The sequence below is a fragment of the Tigriopus californicus genome, chromosome 8, assembly GCF_007210705.1.
Source record: "Tigriopus californicus strain San Diego chromosome 8, Tcal_SD_v2.1, whole genome shotgun sequence".
In the NCBI taxonomy this organism is placed as follows: domain Eukaryota; kingdom Metazoa; phylum Arthropoda; class Copepoda; order Harpacticoida; family Harpacticidae; genus Tigriopus; species Tigriopus californicus.
Genome location: NC_081447.1, coordinates 7,508,765 through 7,520,934, shown reverse-complemented (window position 1 = coordinate 7,520,934; position 12,170 = coordinate 7,508,765). Strand labels below are relative to the sequence as shown.

Genomic DNA, 12,170 nt, shown 5'->3' with positions numbered 1-12,170 from the left:
ATCAATCTTCTCATCGCTATGGAGAGATTAATTCTAGTTGTCATTTTGTTATCGTATGGCATTCAAATTTGGATTAATCTCACTTGGTTTTGTTTGGCTGTCCACATCGTTTTGCCGTCTACGATCCTGGTTTTGAAACTCTTGCTGACAATGAGAGCCCTCATACGCTTTCTTTTCATCGCATTGGACACTCGGATGAAATCTTGTTCGAGTTACCTAACTCTGACGTTGGGTGGCTCGTTTTCCGTTGTGGCTGGGCTTCTTCCTTGTGCAACTTTATTAGACGAGTCATCTCCATTACTCGATCGTTGCTTAATGAAGTCTTTTCCCTTCCGTAGGCCCACATATTCTTTTCTGTTCGTTTTTGGTGTGATATTTGCCAATTCATTGCTTTTGGATATTTTCTGCTTCTGCAAGATCTTTAACTACATGCGGAAGAACTCTGTCCGTGTTATGGTCGTAGCGGTGAGTGCTTCCGAGAGAAGCAAAGTGCACAACGTGATTACCGCTCCGTCCTCGTTATTGATTTGGCTCATATCTGTGGTATCAATGTTGCCTGGAATCTTGTTGATGCTTATCTCTCAATCTGCCGTCAAACCCGAAGATCACCTATCCATTCTTGGTTATCATATGTTGTTCCTGTTTCTCTTTGGAACAGTAGTTGGATTAGCTTATGTGGGGTCAAGCGCTGAACTTCGACATGATGTTGTCACGCTTCAAAAACGGATCGAAGGAATTCTACAAAGAGCCATCAACTGTGAAAGGAATCTAACTTCTATGGACGATACGGACCAGTATGTCCAAAGATCCAATATATACTCTGTTTCCCAACCTGGAGATGACGACCGTAGGTTAGAATCCCCTACGGGATAGCAATACGCCTCGCGGTATCGCGATGTGGCTAAAGAAATATTCGACTTTTACAATGATCAATGATTTGAAAAAATGATTTTGTAATGCACGATCTTTTTCGATATGCCAGTAAATCATGCACACTCATCATTCATTAATTAATCAATCAATCAATAAGCTCGCCCATTTTCAATTGGAATGTATGAAAGATTCTTGCTGATAATGGCGTAAGTCTTTGGATTTATTGCAATGAAATGTGTCAAATGCCCACAAATCGCTCAAGTTTCATAGTATGCTTAGGTACGAATGGGTTATGATCGGCTGGTTGAGCTTGGAAATGTTTTCATGGCACAATGAGGTGGGTTCCAGAGGGACCTGAGGAGTTGGAAGAAGCTCGAGGATTACTTTTGAGAAGAGGCATCAATGATAGCTTAGAAGAATATAAATATGATATTACAAAATACATATTTCAAGGCAATCTCTTCACTGATACTCCCCGGCGAAAGAAATCTGCAGATTGCATGTCCTTTTCATCGGGAAGAATGGAAAGGGCCACTGTAACATTCAACATTGGCACCAAAGGCTCAAATAGGACCCAATATGCACCTGCTTGGATATTATCAAGCATGATTTGCGAATATTTTCTAGATATGTAAGAAATGGATCTGAAACAAAGAAGTGAGGCATTGAACCGGAAGTTGTCAACCGAGAGACAAAGTTACAATTTTGACTTTAATTGAGCATACGTTTTGTCCCAATGTGTCTTTTTGGGTAGTCCCGCTCGTCTCAAAAAGACCCACATGGGAGTCGTGAAATGTTCCGAGTCCCACATGCTACGCAGCGTAATGGACCAACCTTCTTTTTCCCACGGAACAATGATTCTGTAAAGAAAATGCTTGTATCAGGGGTTGGTATTGAAGCAAAAACCGTGGTATCGCAGTTGTCATTGCTTTTGGGCTTGAAGCACTTAAAAGAAGATGATCGAATAATAGGAAAAACCTAACCATTGCAACCATCACACGAGTAAGTCAGAATACAAATCGAAGAAGCATCTTTGAAGTGACCATCACGGGACAAAACTTATCGACAGAATTCCATTCCGTTTTGTTGAGACGCAAGTTGCAACTCCCGTTATGTTTTCGGGTACAATAAACGGTCAAAAGCCGTTGGTGTCCATTCAAGGACACTCGTAAAACGACTCAGCCCAACGTAACCGTACAATATGGGTAAAGTGAGGATTGGCCGTTGTTCAAGGACCATGATCTGATATGCATAATGGTATTCTTAGTTCACCCTGGTAACTTTCGTGACAATCGGTTCTTCACGCCTATCACACAAACAGGACGATCTAAATGGTTGGGGGGTCTTTTTCAAATGGGAATTCATTTATTATGTGCATCGTTTGTGCTAGGAAAGCACTTGCCCACAACCTCAACGAATCTACTCCGCTTTTATGGGGGAAGGGGGGGGGGGGGCAAAACTTAACAACGACACGAAATATTGCGACAAAATTCGGTTGCTTGGCGAAGAGCAGTCTGCCAGTACATGCGGAAACAGTTGAAAACAATGGTGAAATTGGCATGGAAATGATACTATTTAAAAGTATGAAGAGGAACTGAACTTGATATGCCTGAGCGGTTTTTTCCACATTTCCTTTCTCGCGAGTAAAAAGGTGAAGTGGATAGTCAATGTTTCCTGTAGGGGTAACGAATTAACCACTTATCAAGCACAAAAATTAACCCAAAGTTGCAGAGCATTGATTGAAATAGCAATCAACTTATCATTTCTCGCGAAGAAATTGAGGTCCTGGTCGTCTACGAGCCAACCATCTGAGGCATAAAATGATACTCCGGCTATGCAGCATCTATTGCATATGCGCAGGCATTTCTCTGTGGAAGTGCTTGCTCTTTTGTTTCAGGTCTTCTTGCAAAATATGCGAGGCAAGAAAGAAGACGGGGCAAAAAGTCTGCGAATTTGCAATTTAATCAAGCGTTAAACCACGTTGAATCAGTTCTTCAAACGTTACTTGAGTCAAAATGAGTTCTAGACCAATAACTTTCTACGTATGTATGGTCTGCCCACAAAGGTTTTGACCAACCGATGATTGATGCCTGACTTACCGCCCGTATAAATTCGTGCCTTGTCGTGCGCGAAATTTGGTGAAAGAAACGATTTCATCGGCTCGATTGAGGGATCTGACTTTGGCCAATTCCGTCACTTGATAATCCGAATGGCTGGAATGGTCCGCTAAAGACTTGCTAGTCCGTTCGGAATTTGAACTAGCTCCTCGGAGGCACCCAAGACGAAAATTTCGATTTGGCTGATGTAAACTGAAAGAAAAAATATGACCATAATGTCTAGGTTTATGTACTTACACGAGAAATATTACGATGCTTGATGTAACACTGGTGCATCAAATAATGTCAGGATTATGAACAAGTTTGAGCACGTTAAATAGGAAAAAGATTGAAGATGAGCATATCTATACAGGAAGCCATTATGATTGCATACAATGATTAAAATGCATATAAAGTTTGACAACACCACATCATTAGTGCTATTCATTTTGGGCTTAAATAGAGTCGAGCTTTCCTTGAGACAATCAATTCATCATTATGTTATCAAATAGGCTTTTTGTGTTTCCAAACGCGTGTCTTACGCATGGAAAACGATAATGCAATTAGATGCTCAAGGCAGAGTCAAGATTTTCAATTGAGGCCCTCCTTGGGATTGCAATACCATAACTACGGTCGTCTTCAAGACAAAAAGAGAGATTAGCGAAATCTCGAGGACCTTGGTGGTTTTCTCTTTCGAATAATCTTGATTCATCACATGACCGCAGCATGTCCCTAGTTCTTGACCTGTCACTTGTCGTTGTCACTCAAGTGAATTGATGGATGGACCTTTGCTCTTCAAACAAGAGAATTTGCACGGTTGCGAAATCTGGTTGGCCAAACATGCGAAGAACGGGATATGGTCAATCAAATCCTATGCCCGTCTCAGGTGCCCAAATGTTCTGCACTCAATTAATTCTGTTCCGATCTCTATTCCAAGGTCGAATAAAACTCAAGAGCTAGTTTGCTAATCTTGAAATTGACACCTGGAAGAGCATTGCAACAAGACCATTCGTCTCATTTGCATGCTTGTTGTGTCTTGCATTTGACTCCAGCATCAAAGTCGTTATCAATAGATAAAGCATTGAACCTCTCGTTCTTGTCTCCGCATCCTGAATCCTCAATATGGTTAGTTATATAATACAGCAGTATTTTTCTGCGAAACAGCCAGAGCCACCATCATACTGAGCTAGATGCCAATTCCAACGCAATTTCCGCGCTGCGTTAGGTAAATCCGTTTGTCTTCAACGGGAGCCATCACGTTGGGTGGAAATCATAAGCCAGTCAGCCAGCCACAACGTATGAAAACCAGAAGATCTCGGCATCTTCTCCAGAGATCGCGAAATCTTGGAGTAACATGTCAAACGCAGCAGGGTTCGCAGAATCTGCGGTCAAGCATGAGACTGGACTCCCAACGGTACGAATGAAGAGTGTAGGTATAGGTAGGGCACCCACTCGATCCTCAACCGGGCCCATTACATAGGTATAAAATCTCGAATTTCTCGATTCGCAATGTCTTGTTCTGTCAACCGTTATAGAAGAAACACCTCATTTGCCTCTTGGTTCGCGAATCTAACTAAAATGGCACCGAAGGTAGTCCTTCGATAAGAAAAATGGTTTCCTGGTCGGAGCTGAGATCGTTCTCTCTTTTCAGTTTTCCATAATTTTCTCTTGGTTTGTGCTAGCAACACTGGTTTCTGGAACACCCAACTTTCCAACTTCTTCTCAATCACGTGAGTTATTTTTATCACTTTTTTTCACACTAAATCTAGTTATTCAGGCATTGTGATATAACTTTACATAAATGAGTGAGTGGTGTTGCAGATTTAGACAACCAGTTTGCTGCTAAATTGGAAGCCGTTCATGGTAAGTTTCAAATAGACTTACTTAAATGCAAGACAAGTAATCAAATTGTCATTCTTGGTTTTTGCTCGTACCGGTACATAGCCAGAGATGATGACCTAGACTACGACCAAGAGGTGGTTATGTCATTGGACTCTGACGACGACCAGACCCCACCGCAACGTAAGTACACACATAATATAGCATCTCCGCACATCTTTCTTCGTTGAACTAATTGCAGCTCATTCCATGCTCCTCAGCCAAAGTCCACTTTAATTGCCCCCTTTTAATCTCCGCTCTTCGCTTTTCGCAGTGACAATTAATCCCGAAACCCTACCGGTCGGTTGGGACTGCATGGACAAAGTGATGATGATCGATGACATTGAGTATACGGATGAAATTCAATGCACTCACATCGCTGAGGAGTCTTGCCACAACACATATGAGACCGTGTTCAAGGCTACCCAAGTAAGGAACAAGTCAAGCAGCCACGGTCATGTTCATACCGATTGTTACAAATGAAGTATCAGAACAACTGTAATGAAGTATGCCCTGATATTTGTTAAATGTGGCTTTACAGATTGAAGAATGCAAAGAGAAGTTCAAGAAGGATTGCTATATTGAGTATAAGACTGTACCTCGAACGGAAAAGATCGAAATCTGTCAAGAGCCTTTGATTCGTGATTGCGAGGCCCAAGGTGAAAACGTATGTTCCAACGAATACGAGTCTGTTTGTGAGACGACGTATCACGAAAACGAAGTCGAGGACGATATTCCTCAATGTGAATCCATCAAAGAAGAGATCTGCAACGCCAATAGTAAATGTACTAAAGTGGCTAAACAGGTGTGTAACCTTATGAAGATGAGCAGCACCAAACTCACTCCAGAAACCGAGTGTCGCCAAGAAGTCCGTGAAGTGTGCGGTCCAGAGCTTTGTCCAATTTCAAAGGGACCCAAAGTTTGCGCAAACGAATTGAAAACTGTGAGTTAACGTAATGTAATGAGAATTTCTTGACATCGCCTTTACGTTTCCCTTCGCCCAATAGTTTGTCCAAGAAGTACCCGAGGAACGTTGTAATCTTACTCCGATCAAAGTGTGCAACCCAGTGAGTAAAATTGTTCCCCGTTTGGAACTGAAGATGGAATGTATTGATGTTCCCAGGGAAATATGCTCAACTGTCCCTGTTGAAGCTAAAAAGATCCAACGTCCCGTGATCAAAAAATGGTGTGGGCCAGTCTCAAGTGAGTTGTTAAAGACATCGAATTACAACCACTCCGAGTTGGAACCTCAACTAATTAAAGTCAACTTATTTTCATTTACAGATCATAACAACTCGAGAAAAAAGAGCCCATCCAATAATGCTTAGTCGGAATTGTTCCATAGTTTTGAAACTTTGTCCGTGAAATACATTTCCTTTTTACATCTTCATTGCCATATAACTTGATTGGAAACGACAGTAGAAGTATGCATGTCGAGGAAAGTAAGACGACCGCAAAGTTTCGCAAGGATGGCGACTACAAAGACAAAGACAAGGGTTGGGTCACCGCGACAGAGGATCAAGTTTTCGAGTAACCAAACCGTTTATTTAGCGACAGATTACGGTATGAACAAATTCTTGTCGTATAAAAGAGATGGATGACAACGCTTTCACCATCAGTTCCTGTTTGGGGTTTGGCCGATACCAATATTCAAATTAAGTTTAGCAAATCTAAACTAATAATCATGAAGGGGATAGTAAGCCACACAAATGAACAAAATTTAAATGAGGCAAGACACATTCCCTTGCTCATAAATACCACTCTATTTCAGATTTACTTTACTCTTTATGGTTGTCTTGCGTTCTCGGGAGGATTTGCTCGTAGCAGCAGACCTCTAGAACTTGAAAGCACCATTTCTGACTATGAAGGTCGATCGGCACTCCAAAATCAAGGGCCTTCTCAAAATCCTTTCAGTCGTTGTAAGGATCCATCAAGGATTTTTTAATCACCAATCCATAGCATTTTGATTTGTTCTATTGTTGCTTTAGTGGATCCAAAATTGACCCAACAGCTCCAAGCCCTGATTTTAGAGCGTCAGGGGGGAGGGAGTGCTCCAAGCGACACGTCCATCTATTTGAACAATCCCCTCCGCAATGGCGACACAAACTCGTCCAATGAGGTCGACGATGGGGACAATCCAACCAATAATGATGTGGAAGCCGACGCTGATAACAGCACCTCATCCGGGGTGCTGTCCATCAATCCAGAGGTCCTTCCCGAGGGTTGGACTTGCATGGATAAGGTTATGATGGTGGAAGAGATTGAATATACTGATGAAATTCAATGCACCCACATCTTGGACGAATCCTGCCATGAAACCTATGAAACCGTTTTCAAGACTGAAGAAGTAAGTGAGGCCCAAAGGTCAAACGAAAAAGGTCAGCAAAGGGCCAAAAAAGATAAATAAGGACAACAATGAGATAAGGATGGCCATCAAATAGCATGATTTGGTTTTGCGTTGCATTCCAGGTTGAAGAATGCAAGGAGAAGTTCTTGAAGAATTGCTACATTGAGTACCACGCCGTCCCGCGGTCCGAAAAACTGGAGGTATGCCAACAGCCCATGATTCGGGACTGTGACGCTCAAGGCGACGAGGTCTGCTCCAACGAGTATGAAACTGTGTGCGAGACCACCTATCATGAGAATGAGGTCGAGGATGAGATCGCTCAATGTGTGTCGGATCCCACCGAGGTTTGCAATGACAATGGCAAGTGCACCAATGTACCCAGACAAGTGTGCAATGTGATGAAGATGAACAGCACCAAGTTGACCCCAGAGACCGATTGTCGGCAAGAGGTCCGGGAGGTGTGTGGTCCAGAGAGCTGTCCATTGACTCAAGGTCCCCGAGTGTGTGCCAATGAAATCAAAACCGTAAGTTGTACATACCCTCACTGACATGCAGCAATTACTTTCGTCTTTCTCTCTTTCCTTTTTTTCTCTCTTATGGTATTGTGATTTATAATGAAAAATTGTCAGTGCTTGCTTGGATTAGATGGATGTATGGATGATATTGCGGAGCAACAAGCTCTAGTCAGCCCCTCTTTTGCAGTTCGTTCAAGATGTTCCCGAGGAGGTGTGTCATTTGAATCCTCAGAGAATCTGCAATCCTACCAACAAGATCATTCCCAAGTTGGAGCAACGCGTCAAATGCATCGACGTGCCACGGGAAGTGTGCAGCACTGTTCAAGTGGAGGCTAAGAAGGTCAGCAGGCCAGTGGTGAAGAAGTGGTGCGGCATTCTGCCTGGTAAGAAAGATTAGCCAGACTTGGATTTGCCAGGCTTGGATTAGCCAGGCTTGGATTAGCCAGACTGCCTACCCTCATGATAATACCATTTCAATGGTTTGTCATGCATGGAATGAAGTGATGGCTTCAATTGGTTGTCCTGACTGCATGACGAATAACTTTTGATACATAGATAGATAGATACAACACGCAGATAGATAGCAGATAGTACTTAGATATGGCCTGACTATTTAATCATGGGCTATTTGTTGTTCATAGGTAATACCAGTGGAAGTGAGGAAGAAGACGACGAAGGGGAGGAGGGCACCGAGACAACACAGGAACCTGAGGTTGAAACCACTGAAAGCCAAACTCAAGCCTCCAACACTGCCAATAACGACACTGATGTTGCTACTGATCCATCCTTCTAAAAAGTCCATAAAGACCACAGCGAATCCTCGACAGCTACAATTAGTCAACCAGTGTTTTGATGTCATATTGACATCGGTGTTTTTAATCCATGTTGTAATAAATTCAAAAAATAGCCTACGAAAATATGATCGTGTACTTACCGAGTCCAAGAATCCAAAATGAATAATTCATGTTGATAGCAATTGTAGCACCAATTCTTCTTTAAAACGTGTTAAGTACTCTTCCTTATTTTTCCACAAGTGGGACTTTTTAGCGCTTAGTTACATATAATGTTTTATCACATTACTTCACCTCATTCAGAGATTTGTTTGCGTTCGGGCCATAAATTGCTTTATTTGCCCACTAATGTCTTTTATCAGATGAAGAAAATTTCTCACTTCCTGTTGCATTCACTAGGCGGGATAATGAATGCCCTAGGTTTGTGCAAATTTGAACTTCACTGTAAACTTTCTGCTCCAATTTGAGTCGCAACGAGCCTTGGAAAGGTTAACAACAGAGAAAGAGAGATCCACTTTGGGTTCACTAACTTCATCAGAAACTTAGAGCCCACATAGATTACCAAAATGTCCCACACCGTTAGCTTTCATATTCCGCTTGAGAAAATGAAGGCCATCACTGACACTCTCATGTCTTTCAATGAATTGACAATAGTCATATTACTTGGCTAAAAGTCAAACAAGATTAAACAATATTTTGCCTTTTTTCTACCCTAATATTTTGTATTTCCAACAGCATCAGCAAATATTACTGGTAGAAATTTCAGCCCGCTTCAATTCAATTTCCCTTAGTTTTAGCCTGCTTCTATTCCAATGTTCCAAAGTGATCTTCTGGTTCTCTTTCCAAGGCTCTTTAACGCTTCTGACACTTTAGCAGACTCAGATGAATTTGGAAGGCTGTTCAAGTCGACTTCCAGCCAGCGACTGGAGATCTCACCTTCCGTCCTATTTTTGCCCTCCTGCTTTCATTGTCCATCCAATATTTCGAGAAACAGCAACAGACCCCAGTCTCTAAAGTTGCAATGGCAACAACAGCCACAACTCCCACAGGTGCAACGCTACGTACGCCAACCAAGTTGAGCAACCGACGTCGACGTCGTACATTCCCGATCTGGAATCCTCTCTCAACGATCTTGTGGCACACATTCGGAGCTTCGTTCATTCGGCTTTTGTACCTGATATTACTCGTTGGGGTTGCTGGATCACGAAAATACCTAAAACGAGCCCTTCGACCAGAAGCTTGCATTGTTAGGAGATTGTCGGAAAAAGTGTTGTTGCTCATTGGGCCTGCGGAGCCGTCGCGTTTTTCCCCGAAGTAGCCGGTCGAACCAGCTCGGCGGGTGGCTGCCTGCACACACGTACAGATCGAGTCACTTCCACATTGGGGGCGATCTTTTACCGATTTGACTATCAATGTGACTGACTGTGTATCTTCGGCAACACTCAGTGAATGAACCAACCAGTCGCATCTTCAAATTCCTGTTTTGGCGTTCTTGTAAAGGCAGCAGCAACAGCAGGTTAGGATGGTAAGATAAGATGCTTAGCTCAATGAACTGCTTTAGAGTGTTCCCACCAGACGACGACGGTGGCTGTTGTCGCTATCAAATAAAAGCACTTAAAATAACAAGTTCTTAGTCCGCAACTATTGAATGCCGAATGATTTTCACCACTTGGATGAAATAGACTTGGATTTATCGATACCAACTGTCAAAAGGTACTCTTAAAACTAGCTCACTCCTTACAGTTTCTTTGTCATTGTTATCTTTGTATGTGACGTTGTCGCGTGTTTCTGTTTGGTTCTGTATAGTTTTACATGGTCGAGGTTGATGGCACTTTCAAAAGCTGGAAGGCCTAGCGAAACCAATCTTTGACTGGTTCATTCACCTCCGAGTCAACGATATTTCCAACACGATAAGGGGCCAAATCGAGGTTAGAGCCAAAGAAAGAATAGCGGATATGTCCACGCCATAGATACTGATGGTGGATAAGGAAGATGGAATCCCATCATCAATAGTTCTGAGATTCGGTCACTCTGGGTGTTGCTTTTCTCTCACGCTTGCCAGCATTACCTGACCAACAATTGATCAATTAGCTCTTGAGCAACATTATAATTGGGCTGTGGTCACTTAACCACGAACGATGATTTGAATTCTTCATATAACAGCTAGATCCTCTGTCGTAATGATTACTAATGATGAATAACCATATACCTTGCACCGTCCCCTATCAACGGATCGGCAAATAATGTACAGTACAACACGTCCATTCAACCATGCAGCATTCATCCATTCATCTATCCATCAAGCCAAGATGTGGAAGTTTTGCTCAAAATGACCGTGAAAAGACTGGTTCTGGTTTGTGTATTTCGATGGCAGGAGCTTCTCTTGCCTCTGGCAACTTAGCGTTGTCTTCTACAACCCATCTATGTGTACTCCTTGACAGTATTTTGGTACCAACGTGCGTGTATTTGGATCGTACCAGATGGTAGTGTTGGTGCGTGTTGCTAGTCCGACCGCCACCATCTGGTCGTTGCCATCAAGACCCTATTCTGAAAACCATAGTCTAGTTCTGATCCAGTGGATAGCTTTACGACCGTCGTTACTGTTCGTAGAGTATCTATCGGCTGGGCTCAAACCTGTGCTCTCTTGTGGGCTGAAGTTCTGATCGGAGGAGCTTTGAGCGAGCCAGAATTCAGCCAAAAGCTAACCATGGTCAAGGAACTGGATGGGGTTATTTGACCAACCACTATTATTACTTGTCCTGAGGACTTGTCCACTTTGCATTGACCGTGCTGAGGTATTGAAAATACCAACTTAACAATAAAGGATGAGACTACTAGTAGCGCTCTTGCCATAAATGACCAAACTTACATGTCCGTAGTCTCGCAGCCTCGAATTCAAACCAAACACCAAATTGGGTGGGTTCATCGATCTTTGAGTGGATCGCTCCAAGATACCTAGTTTAGGATAACTATTCGAAAATCTAAAAAGAGAGCACGAATCGAATCAATCTGTCTTGTGAACTAGAATCTCTGCATCAATCATTAGTGTCGTTCACCTTCTAGCTAGGATTGGACAATCCACAGAAACGCAATACGAATGAAATGTGTTCATCCATGGAAATTGAAGAAGACAAAACATGATCATGTTACATAACTTGATTTTCATACCCATGAACGCTGTTTATTGTATGTATCCGTTCAATTGAACGCTAAGCCGATTTCGCAGAGGCGCTTTGATAATTCAAAAAATTGCCTGAAGCAAAATTGAACCCCCTGTGTGCATGAATCACTTAATTTTCATCTTTGAGGTGTCGGATTTGTAGTTCGAGCTTATGCGACAGTGCGTAGTAGGGCAAAAACTAAGCACTTAAATATTTAGTGAAAAAAATTTTGTTCTTGAACAAAAAGTATTTTTCCAAAATGATTGAACAATTTATATTCTCTAAGTTAGGAAAAAAACGTGTTTGTGATGCTCACATAGTTTTAGAGGAATTTACAAAACCTTAGGATACAACAGTTTGTCCCGTTATTGTAATGATGATCATGTTTTAGAAATTGTCTAAACATTAAGGCTGAAAATCAATTATTAGACTAAAAGACGAACAGATGAAAAGACAGTTTTGAAAAATGTCTAGCTTTCACTATAGGGCTCGTAGAAAAACTGTGTGGT

The 12,170-nt window shown here is 42.2% G+C and overlaps 2 protein-coding genes and 1 long non-coding RNA gene across 4 annotated transcripts; 2 read left to right on the top strand and 1 right to left on the bottom strand.

Annotated features, from left to right (window-relative positions):
• Window positions 1-1,072: 1,072 nt before the first annotated feature.
• LOC131884814 (uncharacterized) lies at window positions 1,073-9,492 on the bottom strand. Its single transcript, XR_009373757.1, has 5 exons — window positions 9,367-9,492; window positions 8,644-8,953; window positions 2,973-3,182; window positions 1,599-1,733; window positions 1,073-1,517 (listed from the first exon to the last, which is right to left on the bottom strand). It is a non-coding gene; the product is annotated as an uncharacterized LOC131884814 (long non-coding RNA).
• On the top strand, window positions 4,472-6,272 carry LOC131884812 (uncharacterized). Of its 2 annotated transcripts, XM_059232697.1 has the most exons (8): window positions 4,472-4,559; window positions 4,621-4,699; window positions 4,791-4,832; window positions 4,914-4,991; window positions 5,122-5,276; window positions 5,389-5,790; window positions 5,855-6,050; window positions 6,132-6,272. In XM_059232697.1, exons 1-8 carry the CDS (start codon window positions 4,479-4,481, stop codon window positions 6,173-6,175), a joined length of 1,077 nt encoding a protein of 358 aa, XP_059088680.1. In that variant the 5' UTR covers window positions 4,472-4,478; the 3' UTR covers window positions 6,176-6,272. The 2 variants fall into 2 exon arrangements, with proteins under 2 accessions (XP_059088680.1, XP_059088679.1); XM_059232696.1 differs by having other exon boundaries at window positions 4,473-4,559; window positions 5,855-6,272.
• On the top strand, window positions 6,836-8,517 carry LOC131884811 (uncharacterized; the record flags this gene model as incomplete). The annotated part of the gene is given in 4 exon segments (XM_059232695.1): window positions 6,836-7,194; window positions 7,317-7,718; window positions 7,897-8,092; window positions 8,351-8,517. Coding segments are annotated over 4 exon segments (1,109 nt in total), but the record flags the coding sequence as incomplete, so codon positions are not given.
• Window positions 9,493-12,170: the final 2,678 nt, after the last annotated feature.

What these genes read in the sequence shown, in the direction of transcription:
- LOC131884812 (XM_059232696.1), top strand. Translation starts at nt 4,479, where the DNA reads ATGTCTTGTTCTGTCAACCGTTATAGAAGAAACACCTCATTTGCCTCT. An exon ending in TCCAACTTCTTCTCAATCAC is followed by an intron (nt 4,700 to 4,790) that starts GTGAGTTATTTT and finishes GTGGTGTTGCAG; the next exon opens with ATTTAGACAACCAGTTTGCT. An exon ending in GCGCAAACGAATTGAAAACT is followed by an intron (nt 5,791 to 5,854) that starts GTGAGTTAACGT and finishes TTCGCCCAATAG; the next exon opens with TTTGTCCAAGAAGTACCCGA.